Genomic DNA, 27,344 nt, shown 5'->3' with positions numbered 1-27,344 from the left:
CTTTAAACATGCAGAGGAATATATATATATATATATATATAATAGAATATATATATTTTTTTTCATCAAGGTGCTCTGCCGCAAGAACGCACTCCACAACAGATGGTTCTCAGGACCTTTTATTTTCAAAAAACGGCAATTGCATTCCGAAGATTCTTAGTGCCGGACGCGTTTCAAAGCAGATGAGCTTCTTTTTCAAAGGCGGTGCATGGAAGATTTTGGTGCTCTAGACGCACTACGTCACTGATTGCCTTTAGTAGTCCTCACAGTAATTAGATATCATTAGCATAATGCATTATGGCTATTGTGGTACGTCTTTCCGGTAAGTCCGAAAATACTTTAAAGTTTTGCATCCCCACATTAAAAAAACTGACCTAACTTTGTTGCTTTCAGGCTTCTGTAGCCTCCATGGAGGCAGGCACAGACTGCTGGTGCTATCACACGTGCAGTTTACACAGTACTGACATAAAAAAAGACTTACCTTACTTTGTTGCTTGCAGGCTTCTGTATCGTCTATGGAGGCAGGCACAGACTGCTAGTGCTACCGCACATGCAGTTTACACTGTACTCATGACCCACTCTGCCCCACCCACCCTGCGTGATGGCGCACAGATTGCGCACCAAATGTTAACATGCTGCTGTGTGGCTGCGTGATCCCAGCCTCTGTCTCTGAGGTCGAGGGCCTGTTTTAATAATGGCCTGCCGCCTGTGCACAGAGCCAGCCCTTGTAGTGCATGGGCGGCAGGCCTTTATCATTATTTAAATGCTTCTCTGTCTCAGAGACTGTGTCCAGCCGATGCGTGCGGTGACACTGTTGATATTTCGAGCCAGTATGGAATGAGCTGAGGGGGCCCCCTGGACCTTGGGGCCCCCCGCACCGCTAGGGCTTCGGGGGCCTTTGTTACGCTCCTGAAGATGTTCCATTCAAATCTAAAGCATGAAGTTAGAACTGGACTAACGGGGAGTAAATGAAAACGTATAAAGCGCAAAAAGGTCACCCAAAGAGATGAAAGCAGTAAGAAATTACAGATTGTGTGGAGGAAAAGTGATTCTTCCACTGCCCAAGATGATCTCAGATGAGGGGTAAAAAAAAAGAAGAAACTTAGTTTTTGATGTATTCAGTTAAAGATGGGACAAGGTTATTTAACTCCTTGCATCACCACAGCCAATCAAACACAAACTCTCAGGAGAAGTACTTCAGTGTTTGACTGAATGTGGTTGGCTTATACGCTGGCAGAGATGTGAACCCCATCCACAGACCCCTCCCGCCCGAAGCTCCAGGTAGATATAGGAACGACTGACATCTCGGGGCACATGACACAGGGGTGAGGGGAGATCTGGAGGATTAAAGTTTGACAAAGTGCATCTGACCAAAAAAGAAGGAGTGGTCCTGCTTCAGACCCTGCATGGAAGGTGGGGCAAATGATCAACCACCTCAAAAACGTCTTGGAGGTCTAATAGGTTTGAAGGCGGCACACCTCCTCCATCCCCCTGCATGGAAAGGGCTGCCCAGGATCCACCACCTCAAAGACTTCTAGGAGATCTAATAGGTTTGAAGGCGGCACACCACCTCCATCCACCTGCATGGGAAGTGGAGACCATGATCGACCACATCCAAGACTTCTAGGAGATCGAATAGGGTTGAAGGCGGCACACCTCCATCCACCTGCATGGGAAGTGGAGACCATGATCGACCACATCAAAGACTACTGGGAGATCGAATAGGGTTGGAGGCAGCACACCTCCTCCATCAACCTGCATGGATGTGGTCCCCATGATCGACCACATCAAAGACTTCTAGGAGATGTAATAGGGTTGGGAGGCGGCACACCTCCTCCATTCAGAATGCTGAAAACATCAGCAGTGTTGTGAAGGGAAGCCACCTCAATACCAGTAAAAGCGTAAACATGACTCATTAGATATGAGGAAATTGTGCTTCTTTAGATGGACAGAGGCGGCGCCTGCATTTGAGCGGAGGAGTGTCACCCCACAAGCCCCAGAGCTGAAAAATAAAATGGCAATAAGTTTATTTATTACCATTTTATTTATCAGCAACCGGTCCCGAACGAAGCGTCAGGACTCTAACCCAGCTGTCTTGGAGAGCTGTGTTAGAGAAAGCGCAGGCCCTCAGTGCTTATAGGAGCGCTGAGAGAGCCTGCTCTATCCAATCCTGGTGCTGCTTTCATACTGTGCCAGGATTTGGTAGTGCACTATCCTGATCAGGAGCTTCCATGAAGACACCTGAGAGAGGAGGGTGACATGCTGCGAAGGTAAGTGAAATTATTTGTAATTTTTTTGTGTCCCCCCGCACCCCACCCTATCACCCCTGGTACAAGCCAGCCTCCACTGGATGGCAACGTACCTGGACATGAATCAAGACCTGTAAGGCTGCAGTGCATTTCATAGGGCAGTTTTAGCATGGTTTATAAGCAATTACCAACCACAAGACAGAGACTACCAGAGAGAAACAGAGAATTGAAAGAAAGACAAAGGGAGGGGAGGCGGTAGAGTGGGGAATAAAAGGAAATGTGGGAGAAGGAGTGAGAATAAACAGAGGAGGTGAAAAGATTAAAGTGAGAAAAGGAGGGTAGGTCCGAAAATCAAGAGAAAGGTTGAAGGAAAGAATGAAAGGAGATAAGGTAAACAAAGAACTATTAAGATGCAGAGAAAGAAGGACAGAGAACTGTAAAAGAAAAATGAGAAAGAAGAGAACAGGAACAGAGGGAAAAATTGTGAAGATACTTGGAGGGAGAAAGCAGGCAGTGATAGGGATTAAGCAATAGCGAAAGAATGTGAGCTAAGAAGAAAGCAATAGAGCCAGGGATCTAGAGAATATTGGGGAAAGTGAGAATCAGAAGAAATGGGTAGAGTGAGAAGGCGGAACATGTGGGGAGGTGGGTTAAAAGAAGCCTGGTAGATCTAGTGGAGGAAGTCAAGCACAAAGGAATAGAGTGGAGAAACATACAGGTGTATGCGGAGATTTAAGCTTAGATATGGGATGTGGCGATGGACTGGCCCTCACCTGGCTTCACTCAGAGCTTGTTGCACAGCCTCTTCCACCTCTTGTCCAGATGCAGCTGCCTCTGCAGGGATTGGCACTGCGATCAGTACTCCGCTGTCCAGGCCCAACTCCAGGGCACTCGCTGAAGAGGGAGAAAGACCACCATAGGATCAAACTGGTACATCAAGGGGTGCACCAGCATGCATGCTGGGTGCGGGGGAGGCAGGCATGTGCACATTTGAGGAAGCCCAAAATTGGGTTTGCACACTCTTGCACAAACTCTGAGCTGGTACTTGTGCAGTTGAGCTGGTTAATGCAAACACAGTCTGCACACATATGAACACCTGCCCTTAATTCTTTCTGGACATATCAATGACTTTAGCTGCCTCTTTGTCATCCTTGACCATGAAGGTGGCTTGCTGCATTGTGCTGTGTGAAAGATTGATAAATACTCCCCACAGTCTGCACACCTATGAACACCGGCCCTTAATTCTGTCTGAACTTACCAATGAGCTGTGCGGCCTCTTTGTCATCCTTGACCGTGAAGGGGGCTTGGAAGCCACTGTTGGGGGAAAAGAATGCTGGAAACTCGCGTGAACCTCCAAAGGAAGCTACACACACGCCTTGCGTTTCCTGTTTAAAAATAAAAATTTTACAGCCAAATATTATAATTTCTCTTGCACACTTGTTCCTATCACAAAACTAGTGCCTAACATTGTAAAATGTGCATAAGCTTCTGGAAGGTACATACATGCTTCACTTCACCCACACTCCTTATGCACCACATAAGGACTATCAGGGTCTTACAAAGCTGGCCAGGGCACTGGCAGGGATGTACTTGTGTCCTTGGCCAAAGGATATTTCGCTTCGACACATCTGTGGTCTCGACCAAGAGATGGGGCTACTCAAAGATACTCGGAGTGGAAGGACCAAAGCCTAGGTGCTACATAACACTGAAACTTCAGAAGAAGAGCAGAGTACTTAAACCCAGCGAACAGTGGGAAAGGAAGAAGAAACCCCTAAAGGCTTGACAGCCGTGACAAGGCTGTGTATTCACACGTCAATGGGTCCAAATCTACATAGATTTATTACACCAGCCAATCCCCCACCAAGCACAGATGGCAAGGTAATCCCTTTGAAGAAGGCCTTTTTTAATGGGAGTTTCAGATCACCAGTGTAGTGAGGGGGAACAATATTGATTTACTAGGTGAAGAAGGCGCCCCCTGCAAATACTTTGGAAGTCTGGGAGTAAGGGGGAAAAGGATCAACAATTTATTACTGTAAACACTCCCACTAGACCTGTATCTCTTTATTTAGGCTGGTATCGGCTCTACGGGTCACCATCTGTTACATAAACTCATGACAGTTTTCTCTTTTTGACTTTGTTTTATTTCATTTTTACTTTAAGAAATTTCTTTTGGCGGAAAACATTATGTGATAAATAGTGCTCATATACAAAAAATATTTCATACAAAAGGTTATCATCATCTCATTCGAAAATGTAACAAATCTAATTAGTGCTATTCCAATGTCTACATCACATTTCATTTAAGATAGACTTCCTGAGATCAAGCTGATATGCTCACAAGTAATTAGAAATCCCCCATTGTTACCACACTTACATCCTAACCTCTCAACTCACTCGCACACATTCCTCCCACCCATAGACACCCCAATATCCAACAACACACATGAGATGACGTCACGGGGATAATACATCAACCCTCACTAATTTGTGTTGCTTTGGCACACACTCTGGTCAAAATGAACTAAAACAAAGTCAAAAAGAGAACATTGTCATGAGTCTATGTAACAGACGGTGACCCGTAGAGCTGATGATAGCCGTAAATAAAGATATATAGGTCTAGTGGGAGAGTTTACAGTAATGAATAGGCACACCATTGATTGACTGCAATGGTTGTTGATCGCTTGGTGGTCTTACGGCTACGAAGCATTGTCCTTGCACGGCGAACACATGTGCTTTATGGAGCCTACAAAAAGTAATTCTCTGTTGGGTGAAGATTACTTGGAAGCTGCTCCTAGTTGAAAGCTGGAAGATAAAGAGCGGCCACCCAGTGTCATTTACGTGAAGCGAGGAATGACCAGCAATCTTTGGGCAGTGGAGTGAATTGCCCTTGAAGGTCCATAAAACATACGTCAGTAAAACGCTGACACCAGAAGATGCTGCATCTTAACAAGACTCAAGGAGATCACACACAAAGTACCATTCATCAGAAGATTGAATAACTCATATCTTTATTGTCAACACACAGGTCTTCAGAATCACACTGATCGATCACCAAAGACATGACTGAAAAAGTATCCCCATAAGAACAGCACGAAACATCTCAAGACTCAACAGGTGTTTTGCATAAATGTCCCTTTATTCTTGATGATTAGCCTTTTCCCTCTGTCTCCCCGCAGCATCTATTTAACAGGTTATATTCTGGGTTCTTATGGCTGTTTGTCTCGCTCAGCGATTCAGGGAGTAAAAGGTAACCCAATATCCCGTGTTGTGAGACTGAACTCTGATAGTATGTTACATCACTCGGGAAGCACTTCTCTGAGAACCACTAGAGTAGTATGGAGCAGTTTTGCTCCTAAAACCCAAAAATTGAGAGCACTGTAGCTGGAGAAATACAAAAAAAAAGCTGTTCATGCACTTGTCCAGGGTAGGTGTGACCTCCTGACTAAGTTGCTGCCTTTAGTCCCGGGAAGCCTGGAGTCTAATGTTCCATTTGATCAAACCAGTGTTATTCAGGGCAAACGAGGACAGCTGCCTTCGCAGTGGTCTTAGAAGCAGCACGTGGTTTATAGATAAATGCCTAGGTGTTAAGCCTCAAAACACCCAGCTTAGTCGGAGGGGTTATAAATGACCCCACCCTAACTTCATATACATTTTATTCACTTTTTATATTATATTTGAAAAAGGCCCCAAACACTGAATGTGATGGAAGCCAACAAGACCCGTGCCCTCTTCCTTTAGCACCTACCAGGTATTCCAGAGTGCGGCCAATGTCCAGAATGGATTTCACTCCTGCGGACACCACAGCAACGCGACTGCGGCCCAATTCAGTGAGGTCCGCACTGACATCCATGCCTGCAGAGTACACAAAACACAAGAAAGGCGTTGAGCTGCAGATGGACCACTTCTCATCCAGGATCAGAGGGGTCTATCCGCAAAGACATTTTGGGGTACGTACACATCTGTGGCCCTATGAGCCTTCTGCTCACTGATTGTTTGACTAAGCCGCAGTACCTTTTGCTCACTTATCAAACGTGACCATGTCTGATGAATGCAACATTGCTAAAGCAATAGGCTGGTACGCAGTCAAAACAGGGGAGCACGGTGCACTTTAACATAAAGCTCGGTTTTGCAGATTCTGTAACACTCACCATTGTAGTTTTTTTTTTTTTTTTTTAAATAGCAGCATCTGTCAGATCACATGAACTAGTGTTGGGGCACCAAAAGAAACTTATATGCCAGCATATAGAATACTGTGGCACTGTGGATTGAGGCACCATGATGCATTTTAGCTACAAATAACATATTCGTATCTGTAATGTGTTATTGGCAAAACACCCTAACTGAATATCTTTTCCCTTTGCCATCATATTCTAGGTCTCTGCGACATTAACTAGAGGAGGATTGGAGACGCCGATAACCCCCCCTTATTGCATCAACTAATACCAAGAACATGTCAAAGCAAATATGACCCAACATCGTACTTCATAGTAGGCCTTGTATAAACAGGTGTGTATTTTGCCTCCATATCAGTGCACAATGTAATATACAATACCACATTGGGCCTTAGTGACATCCAATGATAAGAACTTTGTGTGGTATGACTTATTGATGAGATACATCCTATTAACTGTGTCCCATATAGATGTATTTGCTTTTTACATAATTCCACAGGTTCTAGCGAGACCCCATATTAAGTTTGGGGCGAACTAGTATGATTCACACGGATAGAGTATCCGTGTGAATCATACTAGTTCGGATGAAGATCGGTTGCAGTGTAATTTCACTGACATCAGGTAGATATGAATAAAATTGAGATAGGAAAGGGATTCTGTTTAAAATTCAAGTGGTATCCTTAAAACCACAGTGCAAAATAAAGACGTGTGTATTCCTCCTGGGAGAGATGCCTAAAATAATGTTGATGTTACTCCATCATAGTGATCCACCCAGCAGTGGCTCCTTAATGATACTCTTCCTTTCCTAGATGATGCAAGTTATAAAATTGCACATGACTGCATATTCTTTGTTCCTTCCTGGGTGCATATATAATACAACATACTAATATGCCACAAGAAGTCTCGCCCGCTTTTACAAAAAGTCACACTGTTTCTTCCAGAACTTATATCAGGGGCATGCGGTAAGGCTAAATGCACTTATGAGTTATTCTTTCTTTTCCACTTTTTGGTTCTTTCTTGTAAGGATTTCCTGCACTCTAATGGCGACTGTGAGTGAGTTTTTACCACTATTTATAACCAACTTTTTAGATTTTGAATCACTTTACGGACCTGGTCTTGGTTCAATCAATTGAGTACAAATCAAATCATATTTTGTGTATGGGCTTACCGAGACATGTTTTTTTTAACATTACAGATACCCCAACCACTCGCCTAAAATTTGTAAACCTTGATGGTCCTGAAGAAGGTGGTCATAATTTGGCAAATCCCACCGAAACGTGCGCTGACCTGTCTGTGAATACACCCAGCCCACAACATGGTCATGAAGACTTAAAAATCTTTGTCCTTTGTATGACTATTATGTGAATGTGTTCTTGGATGGGTTTGACAATATGGATGGCATGAGTGAGTAGGAGTGTGGATGCGAGAGGCTAGTATGTGTGTGGTGGATCTATAGGGGTTCTATAGAGAAAATCTCTCATTCATATGAAAATGTTCATGAAAATTATCTATTTATGAAATTAATAATATACATTTAAAAAAAAGAAAAATTTAAAAAATATGAATATAATGTATGGCTTTTAACTTTTTGGTACAGATAATGAAATATATAATTTGTTAAAACTTTTACATTTTTTTTTTATAAAGTAGCAATTTTCGTACATGTCATGTCTCACATTGAATGTCAGTAGCCCATTGGAGTTGTTCTAACCCTGAAAAAAGAAATATTGGTCAAGTGGGAGGTTTTGAGAATCTGTTTGCTTTCTTTTTGTTGTCCCCCTTTTCTCCCAGACCAACAATTGAACATTAGAGGGTGTTCTCGTGTCTGATCTTTTACAAGCTCCTACATGGCTTTGAGACTTGGCCCCGAAATATCTCAAATGAAAACACAATGACAATGTTCCTCTACTATTAGTACACATGGAAAGACTCGAGCCCTCTTTGCGCTCCTACTAAGAGGGAGTTGGGTGTTTGGGGGCCGATTCACAAAGGCATGTAAGAGTACGTAAAAGAGTATCCTGTAGTATTATATCCCGAACTCTTAAATACATATATCAGTTTAGACTATGCTGGACGCAGATAACAACAGTAGGAGGAAAGAAGAAATAAGCAGACTCCAAATGGACTGTTGAGGAATAACTAAGGACAGAGGAGGTGTAAGCAGGAGGAAAGAGATCAGTATCGCAAGGGGATAATAGCTTGTGTTTTTTTATGGCATGTCATACCATTATTCTGATGTTTCTAAGCGCCGTCTTTAACATGTTACTATTACCAAATTTACGGTACTAAATTTACCAACCTTTAGGAGGATGGAATGATGAGTCGACCTTGCTGGGATTCAAATTTGTAACAGGCCAAGAAAGCGTAGGCTTCAGCCATCAGGATGGAGAGGAAGAAAGGTGCAATGTGTCACAGAGAAGGAGACATATCCAAGTACCTTTCCATGACAAGAGGCTTTATAGTAGAGAGGATTGAAGAGGGGTAAAACAGGTGTGGTACTTTATGTGCACAGTGAATGGCTCAAGGTCAGAGAGTGGAGAGGATGCCTAGCAGGCTCAGAACCTTAGGGTGGATAGCCGGGGGCAAGGAGGAGTCAGAACCAATCACAAAACCACTTGGGTGACCAGAAGTGGCAAGATCAAGAATGGCTGAATTGGAAGATGCGAGGAACTGATTATAATAAGGAAAGGCTCCCCTTCCATTAGTGAGTCCCATGCTATAGTCAACCTATAGAGAGATTCCCAGCACAGCAAATAAGACCCCCCCAACGCCTATTATAGAGCACGTCAAATGTACTATCCCCTTGACAATCAGGAAAACTGAAGTGGAAATTGCTGGCAGATATGAGGAAAAATGGGGGCATTGTGTGGGCATATCCAAGCCTTCTCACCAGAAGTAGTAGAATTAATCCATCCCAACAGGTGGACCACTGAGCAATGGGAGATTCTACCTAAAACCACGCTTTCTTGAATTATTTGCCTTTTCTAAACCCCTGTGGACTATGGTGGGGTTCCTTTCTTGTTTCCAACATGGAAATGCATGCAGTCCTGCCATTGCCAGCAGTACATTTCCTTGTGTTCTCTTGAATTGTAAACTAGCTCAAATCATTGGTGTATACCCACAAGCCTTTGAGTTTGCTGGTGTTAACCAACATTTACAGGTAGATTCACCCAGCAATGACCACACATCAAAACTTATCATTGAATTGGTGAGAGGTGGTATTTTATCATTTCAAAATCTAAATTTCAAAGTTCAAGGTCTGCCATTGAATGTGAAAATTACTATTATCAAGCAGATGAATACACATGTCTCCAAAGACGAAAGCCCATTTGCCCAGAGGGGGAATATCCATCTATATAGGAGAAACACACCTCTTGTACAAGAGGTTTTTATCCAACTACACAAATTCCTATTCCTTCAAGTGACTAGTATGCTTCTCCTAAGGTGAGTCCTCAGTTTTCCAGTACACAAATGTTCTTACTCGCAAAGCAATTACTGCTTATTTCCATTGTCAGTCGGTGTCCATTCCAAGACATGCCTAAAGGTGCAGATATGTGCCTTGCGGTGACAGTTCAATGCACAACAGGAGAATAACTAGGTAGGAGTCAACATCCCATCTCTTACCTAAACAACCAGTTAACCAGCATGTGAGTGGTTGCAGTGCAGGTGATGAACAGAGCCCCATCCACAAAGAAAGAATATTCTGCTGCTGAATTTCATCCCCAGGGCAACTAACTTTCACTCTTCCACCAAGCAACTCCAAGCTCCTCTTCACTTATCAAGTGCCTCTCCGTCATCATCAATTGATTGCCCCCCATTCCATCAGTTCCCATGTTAGCATCCTACGATGGGGTCTTTCACAAGCACTTGACGTGACATCACACAGAAATGTACCCATCCCCAGGAGAAGAATCCTCTCCCTGTTCCTTCTCCGTTCACATACATTTTCCTTTAGGAATGTGTCAGTTCCGTCACCAGAAAGAGTGCCTGTATCTAGCAGGCAATCACCGCCGCCCCAGCAAATAACCCCTTCCACTAGACTGACCTTCGCCTTCCCCAGAAAGGAAATCTCCAGTCTAATTGCCCCATCATTGAGGTGTCCCCCTCAACATGTGGCAACCCCGACCCCATAAAGTCAACCTGACCTTCTCCAAAAGCTCGTTCTTTTCTGCAGTCTTAACACCGGTCGCACTCCTAGCACAGTTTTCGACCCTCCCCAATAAATGCATCAACATCGATCAGGTAAGATCCACCCCCATTCCGTAGGTGGTCAGAAATTGGATTAATAGAATGGTAAAGAGAAGAACACAGTTTCAAAGGTCAGGTGCAAGAAAGAATGGCAAAAACAGCTCTTACTTGTCTCCGCACCACGATGGACTCCTCCAATACCACCGGTCACAAAGATGTTGATTCCAGCTTTGTGTGCAGCTATGATGGTCCCCGATACAGTGGTCCCTCCAGAGAGGCGCTGTTAGGGAAATAAAGCAGAATCAGCTGAATGATAGGCTCCTGCATCTATAAGGTTTGTTGACGTCAACACCCATCTTACAAAGACGCACATCTTCCATAAGTTGGAGAGTTGTCCTCGAGGCAGATATGCAAATCACAGACAAAACCTTGTACTAGGATATTTACCAATACAGGCATACAACTCAAAAGAAAAACAGTAATATATATATGAATATATAAATATTGAAAACTGTTCCACTGTAATGATGAAAATGTTGATTACGTATGCATGGCAGGTATGTAATGATATCCTGAAAGAAAATTATAACTTGATGCAGGAATTACAACAACTTGATACATTTATGAGGAAAATGAATAAGTTAGAAGAAAGATCAAAAAGAAGAAACAGAGGAAGTTTGAGAGATCATAAAGACTATCAAATAGGGAAAGTACTCACTTTTAGTATAAAATATGATAAGTGGAAAAAGGATGAGAGAATGATATAGACTCAGACTCCCTCAGTGAGCATGGGTAGTGAATCCAAGAGTGAATACATTGAGTGATATATCAGAAGAAGGAGTCACAGGGCAGTCGGCTCAAGCTCTAGCAAAAGATCAAATGTTGGAGAGGAATTCAAATTAATAAACCAGGAGAAAATCAACAACAATGGCAAAAAGACAGGGGATAAATGATAGGAGAGGAGGGAGAGATAAAGGCAGAGGTGGACGAAAACAAGACGAAGAAGGCACAGCAAAGAATATGCACCCCCGCCCCCCATGGGAACAAAAACTGGGACAGAAATGGAGAACATAACCAATGAGGCAAATTTCTCTGATTGAGCATTAACCAGTACTAAATTAAATGTATTGAAATTGGTTGTACCTTTCTGTCCCCCAAATGCATTCATTTATGCTCAGAGCCGCATTGATCTTAACAACTTCACTAGGAAATTCAAATTACACAATGGTACCCACTAAGGGGTGATTACCCCACTGCAAAGACTCTGGAGGCAGCACAAGCAATCTTTGCATCAGTGGTGTTGATGTATCGTTTACTTCAACACACTTGGACCCCGAGAGTGAGAATACAGGAAATAAATTCTTAAATTTAGCACATATGCGTATTGATTTGGATCGGTGTTTTCCTAGAGAATTTAGAGCCAAATCCTCCTTCATTCTTACCATTCCCCATGATGCTATCGATAATTTTGTGAAAGTTAAAGCACAAGACTTCAAGAAATTATGGCAAAAAAAGTAAATGGCAAAGTGACAACCTGACTCGGAGTGAGAGACCGGCATTTAGGAACCTACAGACAGATACCAGTATTGTTATCAGACAATCAGATAGAGGTGACAATGTGGTCATCTTATCCAAGGTTACAACCAATTGAACAACAAGAAGTGTTATTAGATGGTACGAAAGAATGGGATACCATGGCAAACGGATTGATTGGAGAGAGTGTGAGCTTATTGAATGAGAGGAATACACCCATTCTGTATTGTGAACATCCTAAAATTCCCATTTTCTATCTGCTCCCTAAGAGTCATAAGGATGCTATCCCCCTGCCCCAGGCAGGCCAATGGTCTCCTCTAAGGGGCTTCTCTTAGAGAACACTTTGAAGTACATTGATTACTTCCTCCTGTAACAGTTTAATGTTTTACATTGATTAATGGTGTATTTTATGTAACTTATGACCATTGTAATTGTGCCGAATAAAGATCTAGACTTGATTACTTCCTTTATCTGTTTGTCACTACTTTACCATCTTACATTCAGGAGAGTCAGGTTTTTCTTGCCCGTATTGATGGCATATATTGAGAGTATTAAAATGTGTTCTTTATGCTAGACATAGGCAGTCTATATAACAGCATTAGCCATGAAGATGGGATTCATGCAAGCACGCATTTCCTTAAAGCAAGATCTGTCATTTTTATTCCCCACTGAAATGATTATAGAAATGATTTGATTTTGCCTCTACAACAATTTCTTTGTGTTTGATGACAAGTATTTTAGACCGGTGCAGAGCACTGTGATGGTTGCTTGTTTTGCCCCAAATTTCACCGACATCTTTTTGGGTTGGTGGAAGAACAGTTGGTTTGTGCCCTGCCAAAATTCAATACTCATGTGGTCACTTGGATACCGTATATTGATGATTTATTTGAGGTGTGGAAAGGCAGCAACATCAAAGCCACCAGATTTGTGTAGAAACTGAATGCAAATAACTTGAATCTCAAATTCACTATCAACATGAGTCGAACTTATATAGAGTTCTTGAACATTAAAGTAAATTAGAGGTAGTAGACAATGGGCTAACAACCAGATTTTTTGAAATAGGGCATGACAGGCAACACTCTCATACATGCCCAGAGTATTCACCTGAGAACACAGAGCATTCCATATAGTGAATTCTTACTGGCCTGCCAGAATCATAGCATGGAGGAAGCTTACAAACAGGAATGCAACAACATACTGGTGAGATTTAAAGAGAGGGGTTACCCCAAATCGACATTAGATACTGCCCTTGAATGAGGTCAGCTCAGCAGAGAAGAATTGCTTATCTCCAGGCCAGTCACTTCAATCTCATATTCAAGTATCTTGAGATGTATCACTACCTACAACCATAAGGTCAGGGAGGTGATACATATTCTTTGGAAACATTGTGAAATTCTGATGAGTGAAGATAGTGGGAGTGATGTTATGGAAGGTTATCCTAGAGTGACAGATGGAAGAGGAAGGACTTTGAAAGATAGTCTCAGCAAGAATGCAAGCAGTAATATCTACCCCCAGAGAACACTTGAGTGGTTTTTTTCACATATAAACATGGTAAAGCTCGCAAAAAATATCACCAAGTACTATTAACCTCTCCGGGGTATGGAGAGAACCACTGACCAACATCTTACTTGCTTCCGATTTTGTGGTTATGTTTTAGTCCAAATTGGGAGCAATGGTATGCGAGTAGCAGGATGCACTCAGCAAAAAACAGTTTGGACCAACTTTGAGCCATAAATCATGATGATAGACACTATCCCATGGCTAGAAACATTCTTGGAGTCGTCTGGAATCCAGGTACATCCTGAAACTAGATACTAATGCTGCTTACGTGCTCAACATGGATGAGGAACAGACGGTCCATTTAGGTTACATTTTTTGCGGAAATCATTTTTTCTGCTTGTATAGTATTGTTTAGATTACCTGTGGTTCCTTTATTCTTATATCCCTTATGCAGCCATGTTTTTAGAATGTTTTACACAGGGCTATTGGAATTGGTGAAAATAAGGACAAAGTTTCTTTTAAAGCTATGAAAAGATTTCTACATTTTTGTCTTTTTTTTTTTTCCTGTGTTCAATTTGGGTATAAGTTTGCATGCGAATATGGGGTTCTATCTCAAAATTGTTATTGGAAATTATGTTGATGTTGGGTATAATTTGCAGGCTACGTATATTTATCTATGGTCATCTGCCCACCATGGATGTTTTTTGGAGGTAATCAGGGGTCACAGCTGTGACCTCTATTTTTCTGACCCCTCCAAATAATGTCCATGATGCCCACGTGAGTATTATTTTAAGTTATTAGGGGAGGGGTCTTTCCCCCCATTTGGATGTTGTCATCTGATGTGTATTTTGAACAAGTAGGTATTATTTTGTGTCTTAATAGAACACGGATGTTATTTTTTTATTTTTGTTTCTATTTTTGTTCTTTGTTTTCAGTTTATGTATTTTCTTGTGCCATTACAGTTACTAGATTTTGGTATTCACACATCTGAGACAACTGGTAAAATGGAAGGGAGATGGGCAGATTTATAGACAATTTCTTTTAACTGCAAAGCCTATGTCGCTTTAAGTATGTTAATCATTATTTTGAATAATCAATGCTGCTTCATGCTGTAATGTCTGTCCTCTTAACTTGGTGCATTGGGAGTACCAAATGGCCACCGTTTATGCGTCTATTATTTTATTTTGAAACACCAAGGGGACCCAAGTAAAGTCCGCCAGGGACCTCGGGATTGAATTATTCTACTCTACAATGGTCCCTAGGGAAATAGGGATAACTGTACATAAATTAATATAGACCTAATCAGTACTATATTGGTTAAACTTGTCCAGCCGGACAGAGTTCTAATATTGAATGTTTTAGCAATTCTTTGAGATGTATACAAACGAAAATACTGAGAGTGGGACACAAGCCTGCATCCTACTACAGAAACAAAAACAAACAGTTAGGGAACATTTAAATGTTCCCCCAACTGTTTGTTTTTGTTTCTGTAGTAGGATGCAGGCTTGTGTCCGGCTGGACAAGTTTAACCAATATAGTACTGATTGAGTCTATATTCATTTATGTACAGTTATCTCTTTTGGCACTTTTATGATTGGTGGTGAGGGTTGCATTCTTTACGTGTGAACTTGGCAGTTTCCCCCCCGAAACGCTTTGAGTGCACGATATAGTGGAATAAAGCAGTTACACCTGCAACTTTGGAGTGCGTGTTTCTTTTCTACAAGGAGAGAAGAGCTGCTGGAAATTGAGTGGTCTCTCACAGATGTATGCGCACCATTGCTGATGGGGCTGGGAGCTGTGGGAACTTTGCGCTCTGGACTGCATATATATACACACATTTTCATTACGTTGAAAAAGCAACACAAGTGAAGGTCATTGCATTTAATCCATACATATAATTTTTTTGTTAACAAAAATAGCAAACACAAGGAGCTGTAAAACAAGTTTCTGTGGGAGTAAAAATATTGCCTTAGCATAACTGTAATGTCTGCAGCCATCTCTGCGCTCAATGCTAACCAAATCTACCATGTTTTGCCCATCTCTAACATGTAAAGACTCACTCATGCTTGGCACAGGAGATGTGGCATTCTTGAATAGTTTGTTCACCCCTGAAACTTTACATTTTTATAGCAGTTTGAACTTCGACTGTGAACTTTGCCAAGATTTCAGTGTATGCATCTGCACAGCTTCTTTGTTTCAGTTTCATCCCATGATCCTCCATATCTATAAAAACATATAGCTTTGCCTTCTGCACTTCTGCACTTTAACTTTTATGCTCATGGGTGCCAGGAGATCCTCATGCCCAGTGGTTCTTAACCTTTGGACTTCTGTGGACCCCCTTAATCATTCCTAGAACCCAGGTATCCCCACTGAATCATTATTGAAATCCAGGGACCACCACTGAGTCATTACTGGAAGCCGGGACCCCAGACTAGGAATATTAAGGATTTGAACCGGAAAAAAATACAGGAACAAGCAACCATCAAATTTTAATGGGAAGGTTGGGGCTGTTATAAATTCAAGTGAGGCTAGCCACTGTCCATGCTATATTCTGTGCGATGCACTTGAACTGCTCCCTCGAATAAATTTAAGGATACTAACTTATTCTTTGGCCTCCCATTTCAAATTACTGCACATTTATAGAATGTTTTAAATGTTTCAGTTTAACGTTATGCTTCTTTATTTATATGCACTTTATCAATCTGTTAATACTATCTAATTTTAAGTTTACAGAATTAGAGTGAAGAGAACCTTTGATTTCCACCCCTACATGACTGGAAGAATAATCAGAACTACATCCAGGCCATTGGTGAGGAAGGACCCACTGTCGCCAGTGACACTGTATGTAAAGACAGATCTACAGTGATGTAAGTGGCTATGAGCTGTCATATGTCCTGTGCAGGCCCATTGGCGTTTTCCTTATGTTAGCATGAGTACGTTGCAGACTGCCCTTTCCTTTGCATACATTTCTCTACAGACGTATTTTGCTTTTCGGTCCCGGGAGGACCATGCCTGGCAGTTTGGGCTGGACTGTTCCCATGAGGCACAGGGTCAAGATTGATTTGCATATAGCTGGGTCCAAACTGTGGTGGCGAAGTGAGCTAAAGAATGATGATGGATTCAACCCAGATCAGTGACTGGGGGTGAGAATCTGAAAAGTTTCAGCACTCCGTCCATCATCTCCTTGTGTTTGCTATATTTTGCTTTGTGCCACACTGTACTTTCACACAGAACATGCTGTTGTTTTTGCATTCTGTTCTCTCGTGTGTATTAGGTTGAACATGTAGACAAGGTCAAATAACAATGCCCCTTTTATACTGTTCTGTCAGGCCCTAGCACCTAGACAAAACGCCACGGCCGGACTGGAAACCGAAACCGGCCCTGGCAAACAGCTCGGCTGGCCCCCGGCGGGCGGAGAGAGGGCGGACGCGTCCGAGCTGTTTGCTAGGGCCGGTTTTGTTACAGGAGCTGATATTACAATTATGCTGCACAACCAGCCCCGGTAACAATACCGGCCCCCACCCTGGCGGCCCACCAGGGAAATGCCCGGTGCCCGCTATGGCCAGTCCGGCCCTGCAAAACCCGCAAATGCAGCTGTTGTTTGGGAACACGTACTTTTGTCATATAGTTATGCACAGATAGGTGACAGCACCGGAGATGTAGAACTTTCATCTGTGTAGAGTAAGGTACGGGGTCTGCTGCCAACACCGAAGGATCTTCTGATATATAGTCATTTTCCTTCTGTAGAAGAGGAGGGAGGTTAGGCTACACGGTCGTATATAATGACAGCTCCATTTATGATTTACGGACTACATGCAATGCTAACCGTATTTGTGTTAGGCATTTTCCTACTTGTTGTGGCATGTATACTGCATACTAGAGTACTGTAGTTAAAATAAACATTTTCAACTTTCCTCGTGTCTCTGTCAGAACTTATTGTGGACTGGCACGAGTGTGAGAGCAAAAGGTGTGTCCTGTTAACGCGATTCCTGAGAGGGTCGGAGTGTTGTGTTCTGGTGTAAAACAGAACTTCAGGTTCTAATCACGTGTCACTCTGTGAGTGAGTAGGAGAGCAAGTGAGACACTTTAGCTAGTCGGTCCCGGGCTCATGGGTACTCAGGTTGTAGGATGACTCAGTCTCTGCCTACTAAGGTGCCATAATCCCAAGCATAGTTTTGTGACTCCGTAGAATCCCTGCAACAGAGCGAGGAAGTACAAAACATCATCCGATAAGTGAAGATTGATATACCAGAGCATCTAATGTTTCAAGCGATCAAGGACATAGTGTAATCCCTGAACCTGCATACCATGAAGTATGCCCCATGAAGGAGACCTCTTGTCCACCTGCTCTCAAGGTTATGGCATTCCAGAGGAACCTAAGGTGATGAGGCAAAGCCTTAACCTATAAATTGCCTTACATCTTTCCTGAAAAAAAAACACTTCTAAATGAACCACAGCTCGCCGGAAGTCAGACCAGCCTCCATCACAGATCAGGGGCCTAAGGGTACGTCATTTCTCCAATGATGCTCATTGTTTATGTCAAACCGCTCAAGATCTTTTAAAATCAAAGATGTAAGTTTATCACCATTGTCGATGATGCTCAGCATTTCTTTAACCATCAGGTTATCCAGTGGCAGACAGACATGCTTAAGCAATTTTCTCTAGAATGGACATTTGGATGTAGGATATTTGGCTGTGTGTTTCAGCTGCTCAGTTCAAAGACTCAAGAATCTAGAAGTTGGTGTGAATGTACTATGATCTTTGACAAGCAACACAGAACAGCTGCACTGCACTGTGACTCCCAAGGCAATAGATGTGTAGGCCCACTTTCTATTCAAGTATGTGCAAGTGTGTCTGCAGGGCGCTGTGTGGCTGCACCAGGTGTAGTGTCCAGCACAGCACAAATCAATCCGTTTTTTGAGGCCCTTAAAGATACTGGCATTTTATTACCTTCAGGAAGAACAGATAATGCAAAAAAGAGTGAAGTAACGGAGTCCAGAACAATTGAGGTGACTGCAGCGGTTTCATTGTGTGCCTAATTCACTGTGGTGTATTAGTGAGTGAAAGTTTTCAGTAAGGTAACCTGTTGGCTAAGAACTAGTCTATGTTGTGTGTGCTCTCCACAGGCTAGGTATGCATGGGCGCCTTTAAGTCAAGCTTGGCATGCATGCTAGGGTGGAATTATCATTCATCTGTGGGAGGATAACTTCCTGGCACAAGGTATACACCTGAGAAGAAGGACTAGATCAAATGGAATCCAAAGGCTGAAAGCTAGATCCTGTGCACTGTAGTGCCACCACCAGGCAGATTGCCAAAGGTTTCCCCGAGTCAGATGCAACGAGGTGCACCTTGGCACAGAAGATGGAGAGCAGTTGCTGAACCCACCAATTTACTGAAAAGGCAGTAAATGAGCGATGCTTAGCAAGCCATTGATAAGGCTACCAACCACAAAGGTGAATTCTGGGAACCAGGTGGGATTTTATTTCACTGAAGAGCAGAAGGGAAAATGAGACTAGCTCATAGGCATTGGCCATGGTTGTTCACAGGCGTTTTTACTCTGCTGAGAAATAAGCTTGTATATATACATCCCAGAGAGTAACACCTAGCCAGCTTCAAAGCAATGCAAATGTATGTGTGGTTGAACAGAGATAAGGTGGAGGGTTTCCTAGGCTCACGACTTGGAGACACTGAAGGTGCTTAGGTCCTACATGAACAAAATACAGCCAGATCAGAGTGTGTACCGGTCAGTGCCAAACCACATCCATTCATAGATAGGTGTCATCCAATGGCGGTATGTTGTGTACATGTTGGAAATCCAGGACTACAGTGTATTAATCATGTGCGAGGACAACAAAACCAGGATGTATGGCACAGCAGTGATCAAAATCATCCGTTCATGCAGATTTAAATGACAGGCCTTTTCTTTGCATCTGGCTGTGCCTCTTGCATGGAGTCAGAAGCCAGTAGATGGAGACTAGAATAGAACAGCAGGTCTTGGTGCATTACATTTGCTGCACAACGCTGCAACTACCGGGTGTGAAATGGAGAGAGCCCGTGATGCACATGGAAAGTTGTCCTGTGGTGTGGATGTGGTTCTGGAAGTGCTGTCTACCTTGGACTGCTTCCAAATCAGAAAGGTCTACACTGAACCACTTCCACTTTGGAAAGTGTTGGCGCCTGGCGTAGCAAGGCAGCAACAAGGAACGCCTTAGAACATTATTAGCACCAGGAAACCTCTTTCTAAAAATCACACTGGGTTTGATAACAAAGGAGCCATGCTAAAGAGTGGCTTGGTGAGCTAACACAGCCGATCTCTAGATTATACACATTTTGAAACTTTATTAAACAATTTGCGAGTGCTCAGTGTTCATGCAATGCCACTTTTGTACTTGAAAATATCTGGCCCTTTTTCTTTTACATCATTCACACTATCTACTGCAGAGGTAGTCTCTTAATCTGGCCCTTTCGCTGTCTTCTTTTCTCACTTATACACTTGGACTACTGATGGGTCTTCAAACGTACAAGATTTCTCCTCTTCATTCCTCCTACCCCAAGTGCTCATATCTCCTCTCCTTTCCTTTGCCTCAATTGCTTGACTTCCCTTTCATTTTCATTTGGTTTCACTTGCTCTGCATCGTTTTTAAGTGAAATGGCATAGAACCCTGTCTTTTTGCCTACCGGCAGTCAATAGAACTACTGAGTTTTCTGTTGATGTAAGAAACTTCATGGAATACTCGTATGTCAGTTGTAATGTCATGTCTGCTCAAAACTGCTTGCCTGACTGGACACAGGATTTTCCCCTGAAGAAGCCTATAACCTGGCGAAACGCGTTGGATGCATCTATCTGTATTTGGTGAAGAAGTAATGGTTTAAAGAGTCACAGAATCAGTTGAAGAATTTATTTTATTTTCTCTGGATGTTCAATGTACTAATTTTCATAAGAATTCTCTGTTTTATTGCCTCTCGTTTGTGTTCCGACGTTTTTAATTAATGCACAACTGGTAGCTGGCCATCAAAGGTGGGCAACAGTGTTTCAAATTATAGTTAATAATAACACTTCTGGTAGTGCGGTAAACAGGTCCCCCAGCTGCCAATACTGGTTCAACTTCCCTTCTTGTCACTGGTTGCCCCACCAAGTTCAGTCAATTTCCAATCATAGACATTACTTAACCCCAAAACCAGTGGAGTGTCCTCCGCTATTGTGGGGAGCGTCATCCCACAGGAAAAATAAAATGATAGTAACACCAGGTTATCATTTTATTCTTTTCTAGTGGCACTGAAGGTGCTGGTGGGGCTGTTCTGCCCACAGAACAGTGGGAGGAGTAGTGGGCACTTTCTACGTGCGCATGACGGTTTGGCCAGCCAAACAGTCATTCGCACTTGGCATGTTCTCCACCAGGCTGTATTGCACAGTCTTGATGGAGAACATGCACGAACGACGGCGCTCAGACCAATCAAAATGCTGCTGAATTGCAGCGTTTTAATTGGTTAGGGAGTCTGGGAGCCTGTGTGCTCCCTGTTTCCTGCGACCTAAGAGGATGGAGGAGAGGCGGCTGCCGGGAAGGTGAGTGCAATTTCTTTTTCCCTTTTCTTTTTTAACTCCCCGCTACACCACTAGCGGCTACTGCCCAAAGCAATCTCCCTTTCCGTCCACTCTGAATGAACAATTAGCAAATAGCTACCTTTAGGTGTATGATGCTTAATACCAGCTTCAGCTTCTCGGCTGATCTGGAAAAACGTTGATGAAGCAAAAAATCCTTCTCAGAAAATATTAGATGCCACTGAAAGTTTTCCGATTGGGAGAAAATGACAGGTGTTGGGCACTTACTGGCCTTGGCAGTGGTCTAATACACATGATCTATGCATGCAAATGAGTAAAGCAAGTTTGGAGTGTAATCCATGAGAGAATCTCATTAGTTTTGTCAGTCCAAGTAACAATTTCTAAAACTTGGATTACCCTGGACTTTAAATTAAAGGGGCTCAAGAACCCTCAGAGACTATTCTTATGGAAAGCATTCACGATTGCAAAGAGGATCATTTTATGAATATGGAAGCAAGATCTCTAATGAGAATAAATTGATTATTGACGGTTGCTCCCAATCATCACTTGAGAAGCTTGTACATACAAATTGGGAAAGGATATATGTTACAGAATCTATGTAAACTGTTTCTTGAAAAGTATTTATAATTAATGTCACATTGCAGATCACGCGCCTATTCACCCCCTTTTTGCCTTCTAGTTGCTTTTTCATCTTCCTTGTGTACTCATTTTGTACCCCTTTTTTCGGTGTCAGGTGATAAATAATAAAGTTCTACAAACTATAATATATCTATCCGATATATGCTATACTATACCCTCCTTATTACTGTTGCATACCACAGTCTAGCTATGGGATACATTACATTACTACAAAAGGACATCTTTTACATTTAGATTTGTAGAAAATATAAATTAAAAGTTAAGAAATAAAAAGGCACTGAGCTATTTGAAAGCCCCTGCACATCTTCAAACCTGAGGCATTCAATAAAATGAAACTTTGCCACACTTGCCATTAAACGGTTCCAAAAAGAGTTGCTACATGAATAATCCAGTCTCCCCAGAAGAAGGTCGGAAATAGTGCCCGAGTTGCATATGTGAAACGGTGCTCTCGGAAGGAGATCACAAGAAACATATAAATGAAGAAAGATAACACCAGAAACCTGAGATTGTGAAAGAGGAAGCGCAGTGTAAAAGATCACTAGTTCTGATGAGGGATGCTCACCCGGCTGCCCACTGAAAGTGAGGAAGGACAGGCTATGCCATCAGACACTCCATATTAAGGGGCTTATTTACACTTTTCCCATGTTAAAAATGACGCAAAAGTGGCGCAAGAGGCTTGTAAATAAGTCCCCGAGTATGTTGTGATTTCTGGGACTGAGTTGTAAAGCCATTTTGGAATCGCAGATCTGGTGAATTGCGGAATCACAAGGTTTGCAACTGATTTTTGGGGGGTATTTATTAAATCAGTTTTGCAAGTTGGAAAAGCTTTCCTACTGTAACATCGCTTGCTTTGACGACCCATTTAATTGGGAAGGGGCGGGGAAGGGGTGTCCCCTGCCTAATTACAATTCAGGGTAGAACTGCAGTCACAAACTATTGATCAATTACCAAAACATCAAAGGTGGCAGTAATTGATCTGCAAAGTGGAAGGCGTTCCCTGGGGCACTTTCCTTTTGAGAATGGCGTTGCAGCTTCGGACTGAGGGTGTGGGGGGGGGGGGGGTGGGGGGGTTGGGAGGGGGGAAGCGGCAGCTGTCCGGGTACCACTGCTCCTCCCAATGTGTTCCCAAATATGCAAAGTTTAAAAGATTACCATCACCGGCTCCTTTAAGGGACAGAGGCTGCTTTGAGGAGGAAAGATTTCCAGTCTAGGGATCCAAACACAGAGGCTGTGGTATGCCACCATCCCTGTACTTGTAACTAACCACAGGAGGACACAAATAGAGACCTACCTCATTTCTATTCAGTAGGCAGATCAGCCTGCAACCACCTGCAACTGGAGCGTTTGCAATGCGAGATTCATTACTACACAGGCGGATCACTATATTAAAGACTGGTTGTTAAAGGTTAGTGGACAATTTACAACCACTATTTGCGACAAGCCTTTAATGCGTCTGGCCCATAATGTGATGTTGGCTAAAGTAACGCAACCTTACACGACTTGTGAGAAATTACACACTATTAATTCCAGAAGCACGGTTTAGTCAGAGAACATCGGTTTGTGTGGATGTGTATCTTGTGGCTAGTAGTCTTGTATAAGAAAAAGATACATTTATCACACCTTTAATTTTACCAGTCAGCAAAATGCACTAACTTGGGGTATGGAAAATGGCGACCATAAAGAAGGTACAAAGAACCATTGGAGAACTTGACAGTGTCTCCGGTTTCATTGGTAAGCTCCAACTTTACCTGGCTCAGCACGTAGGGAAGGTCTCTCCGCGACACCTTCACGGCGTCTTTCGCTTCTGCCAGGAACTGGAGCTCAGTATCCTTGAGGCCGACATGAATTCTGCCGTGCAACACTCCCACAGTGGCCGGCACGGACCCATTCTGCCGAACTATCTCCTCCACTTCTCTGGCCATCCTGGAAGACAAAAACTATGGATGAGTCAGGTCGGCAAACCTACTCGATTCATGTGTACCCTAGGAACTGCTCTATGCGTTGTAACTTCTGCTCCCATCCTACATGCTGGAAAGAGCATGAATCTGGACTGTGCTTGGGTAGATCACTGTAGATGCAAGCATGGTGCAGACACTGGATAACAAGGCTCAACCTGCACCGGCTCAGCCCCAGGCCTTCAAGAACACCAAGACTGGTTTGCAAACTACAAGGACCAGATGTCTAGATCCATGGCAGATTGTCAGGATAAAGACGGACTGTGTGAATGATTCCCATTTAGGGTGTTTGTTTGTGCATTTATCCCATCCCATCCCTCAAAAACCGGCTTGGACCCACACGTGTCAATGAACACTGGATACCCACGTTGTGTTACCCAGTAAGCATTATATGGGCAGGTGAAATTCCATACATGAAGCAAAAAATGACCATGAAAGCAGTATTGAATTCCCAGTAGTTGCGTAAACATTTTAATTAGAAATTCCAAACTTATTTTAAAACACAATCAGTTTTAATACTTTTTTCAATTAGGATGGTTACCTTAGAAAGTGCCCCCAAAAAACTATACCTTTAGTAAAGTACAAATGTTATCTACAGCTTTACAGCACATTACCTCAACTTTCTTAAAAGACAAAAATAGGATTCAAAGGTTTAAAAAAGTTAGGATTATTTGCAAAATAAGTATAAAGATTTTTTTACTATAATAGGAATTTGTTCGTCCAAAAGGTGGTAATTTAATTTTGTTCAAATCTTGTTTTTCTAGTATTCCTCAGGGACTCAAAATGGGGCTACCCCAAAGAAGTCTGCATGATTACGGGCAGGTAACAAACAAGCAGGTTAGAGCCAACCTGGCCGATGCATGTTTCAACACATATGTGATCCTTGTCTCTGCTCTCCATCACATCCGTATTTAATCATTTATATTTTTATTTTAAGGACTGGAAGACCCAGTTTTTCTATTTTTTTTCCATGCAGCATTTATAGAGCGTGTCGCTACCTGTCGGCATCCCAGCGCTATCAGTGCAACACAGACTAAACAACGTGCTCCAGAGAGGTACACTTTCCTAAATAGACAGGTTTTTAAAAGTTTCCAAAAAGACGCCAAGTGTGGGGGAGGGCGTTCCATAACTGGGCCACATTATAGCTGAAGGACTTTCCCCCACTTCTCGCTCTTTTAATGATGGGGACCACTTTCCATTGGGCGTTGGAGGAACAAAGAGTTCTACTAGGAGTGTAGTGAGAGATCAGAGGTCGAGACATAGGGGGCCCTGTGGGCTATGCAGAAGGCTTTGAACTTGATCCACTGAGCAACTTGGAGCCAGTGGAGGGATGCTAAGGCCTGTCGGGCGGAGTTATACGTAGGGATAGTCAGCAGAATCCGGGCTGCAAAATTCTTTACTACTTGGAGTTTACTGGTGATAGATTTGGGAGCTCCTAGGTAGAATGAGTTTTCATAGTCCAGGCAGGAAATAAATAAATAAATGCCTGGACCACCAGTTAGGCAGATGATGGTGATTTATTTTTTTATAAATCTAGCAAGATCATTGCACCCGAGTACTGACGTTTACGGGGTGGAGTGGTTAGAAGTGAGCTCCAGTTTTGCCTTGACTACCTGAAATATTTTACGCGAGAAGTTAAAGGCGTGGTTGATTTTTGCAACATAGTAGGCAACTTGAATGGTTTTGATTTCAGAATGGCTCTTACTTAGTAAGTTTCAATAGTTTGATTTGATTGTGTTCCTATGGTATTCCCTCCATTTCCTCTCAGCTTTTTTGCACTCTTGTTTTAGTGTCCATAAGTGGGGAGTATACAAAGGGACAGATTTGTCTTTGGAATGTTTGGTTTGGGTTTTTGGGGAAATAATTTGAACAAGTGATTGTGTAATCCACGGAGACCTTGACGTTTGCTATTGAGGGGCCAGAACCCAAAGTGTTAAGTTTGACACACGTAAGATGGTCGATGTGCAAATCGTCCAAAGCATCCTTTCCAGGCCTACGATCTGTGCACAAACGTATATCCTTTATTTAGTTAGGACAAATGTATACTATGATCACAATACTGAGATAGTCCTGCATGTCTTCCATGTGTCATCCAGCTGAATGCATCCTGGAAGTCAGCAGGCACCTGTCAAGTGACGCGTCCCAGGATGTGGAGGAGGCCTCACGATGGGCAAATATAGCCCGAGAAAACACCACAGATGCAAACTTAATGTTCTTACACAAGAAGAGTTTGGTAAGGAGCTCACTACATTGTGGCATGATGATTCAGCTTCTCTAGTAAATTGCCCTATAAAGAAAAGCCAAGAGCTTCCCATTTCATGCTGTATGTAAAGTCATCCCTTTGAACAAGCAACAACAATCTGGTAACAAGCATTGGCATAGCCAATAGGTCTCGCTTTTGGGACCTTATAAGTGTTTAGCCATGCAACAGTTGCATAACTAAATACTTATAAGGTCCCAAAAGCGAGACCTTTTGGCTATGCCAATGCTTGTGTCTGTTGATTACGGCTCTGTAGTAATGGCGGCACCCGTGCTTTAGCTTAAACATCTTAAGCTAAAGTCGGGTGCCGAGATTGCTTCAAAAGTAAAGAATTGTCTATTGGTTTTACTTTTTAAGCAATCTCAGCACCCGACTTTAGCCTAAGATGTTTAAGCTAAAGCATGGGTGCCACCATTACTACATAGAAGTAATAAACAGAAAAAAACAAGCATTGGCTCACGGAGAACATCAAAGCGGCCGTGCGGCCGAGAAAGTGAAAGTGATCGCAATCGCGATCAAACACCAAAGCGGCCGTGCGTCCGCGAAAGTGATCGCGATCAATCGCGGCGCGCGCCCATGCACTGTAGCTCTAGGTTGGCCATGGTAGCACTTTTGAGCCCTCACAAAAAGTCTTGCCAGATCAGCGCATGCGCTGGGTCTCTGGGTCAGGCGAGACCTAAAAACTGTAAGATAAAAGGATACTCCTCTCCTAGCTCGTATCACCTCACTTTCCATGTTTTGATTTAATCTAATTCTTAATAGCATTTGTATTTTGCTGGATACTTTAACAATTCATATTGGGAGATGTTAGAATTACCTACGAAAAGCTCATACGACCAGTTAATAGTGTTTACATTACCAATGCACCAAAAATCCAATGATATAGACACCTTTTTATGGCAGTGCCAGAATTACTATTAAACTTACTTCTTGCAATATTTGTATCATAGAAATCAAATTTAAAACCTTCAAGTATTTAGGAAAATATTAAACCATAGCAAAATTGATTTGTCAGTACTAATAGCAAATGCAGCAGCCACAATTATACTTAATTGGTGTGGAATTGCATCAACTTAGAACCGAGCTTTCAAGGAAGTCAAGTGATTGACTGATGGATTGAAGTTCCGTAAGATAGTAACAAAGGTTATTTCAGAATGGTTAAACCAACGTTGGCAAGAACGCGTGTTCCAGATTTATTATTGAAATGGTAATACCAGTGCCTTTAGCCCGCACACAAACATTAGACCCCTGTATGAAGATTATATTCAAACTCATATGGTGCATCTT

At 42.6% G+C, this 27,344-nt stretch overlaps 1 protein-coding gene across 3 annotated transcripts in view; it reads right to left on the bottom strand.

Annotated features, from left to right (window-relative positions):
• The window catches only part of LOC146854144 (uncharacterized), a 198,969-nt gene that overhangs the window by 102,590 nt on the left and 69,035 nt on the right, over nucleotides 1–27,344 (bottom strand). For all 3 annotated transcript variants that reach the window (XM_085651917.1, XM_085651919.1, XM_085651918.1), the window contains exons 4-8: nucleotides 23,591–23,765; nucleotides 10,778–10,889; nucleotides 5,995–6,101; nucleotides 3,508–3,634; nucleotides 3,023–3,143 (exon numbers count right to left, since the gene is read on the bottom strand). In XM_085651917.1, coding sequence (XP_085508043.1) covers nucleotides 3,023–3,143; nucleotides 3,508–3,634; nucleotides 5,995–6,101; nucleotides 10,778–10,889; nucleotides 23,591–23,765 — 642 coding nt within the window. The remainder of the gene's footprint in view (nucleotides 1–3,022; nucleotides 3,144–3,507; nucleotides 3,635–5,994; nucleotides 6,102–10,777; nucleotides 10,890–23,590; nucleotides 23,766–27,344) is intronic.

Source organism: Triturus cristatus, chromosome 4_1 (assembly GCF_964204655.1).
Source record: "Triturus cristatus chromosome 4_1, aTriCri1.1, whole genome shotgun sequence".
In the NCBI taxonomy this organism is placed as follows: domain Eukaryota; kingdom Metazoa; phylum Chordata; class Amphibia; order Caudata; family Salamandridae; genus Triturus; species Triturus cristatus.
The sequence above is the reverse complement of the archived record's forward strand: the minus strand, read 5'-3'. Positions and strand labels throughout refer to the sequence as shown.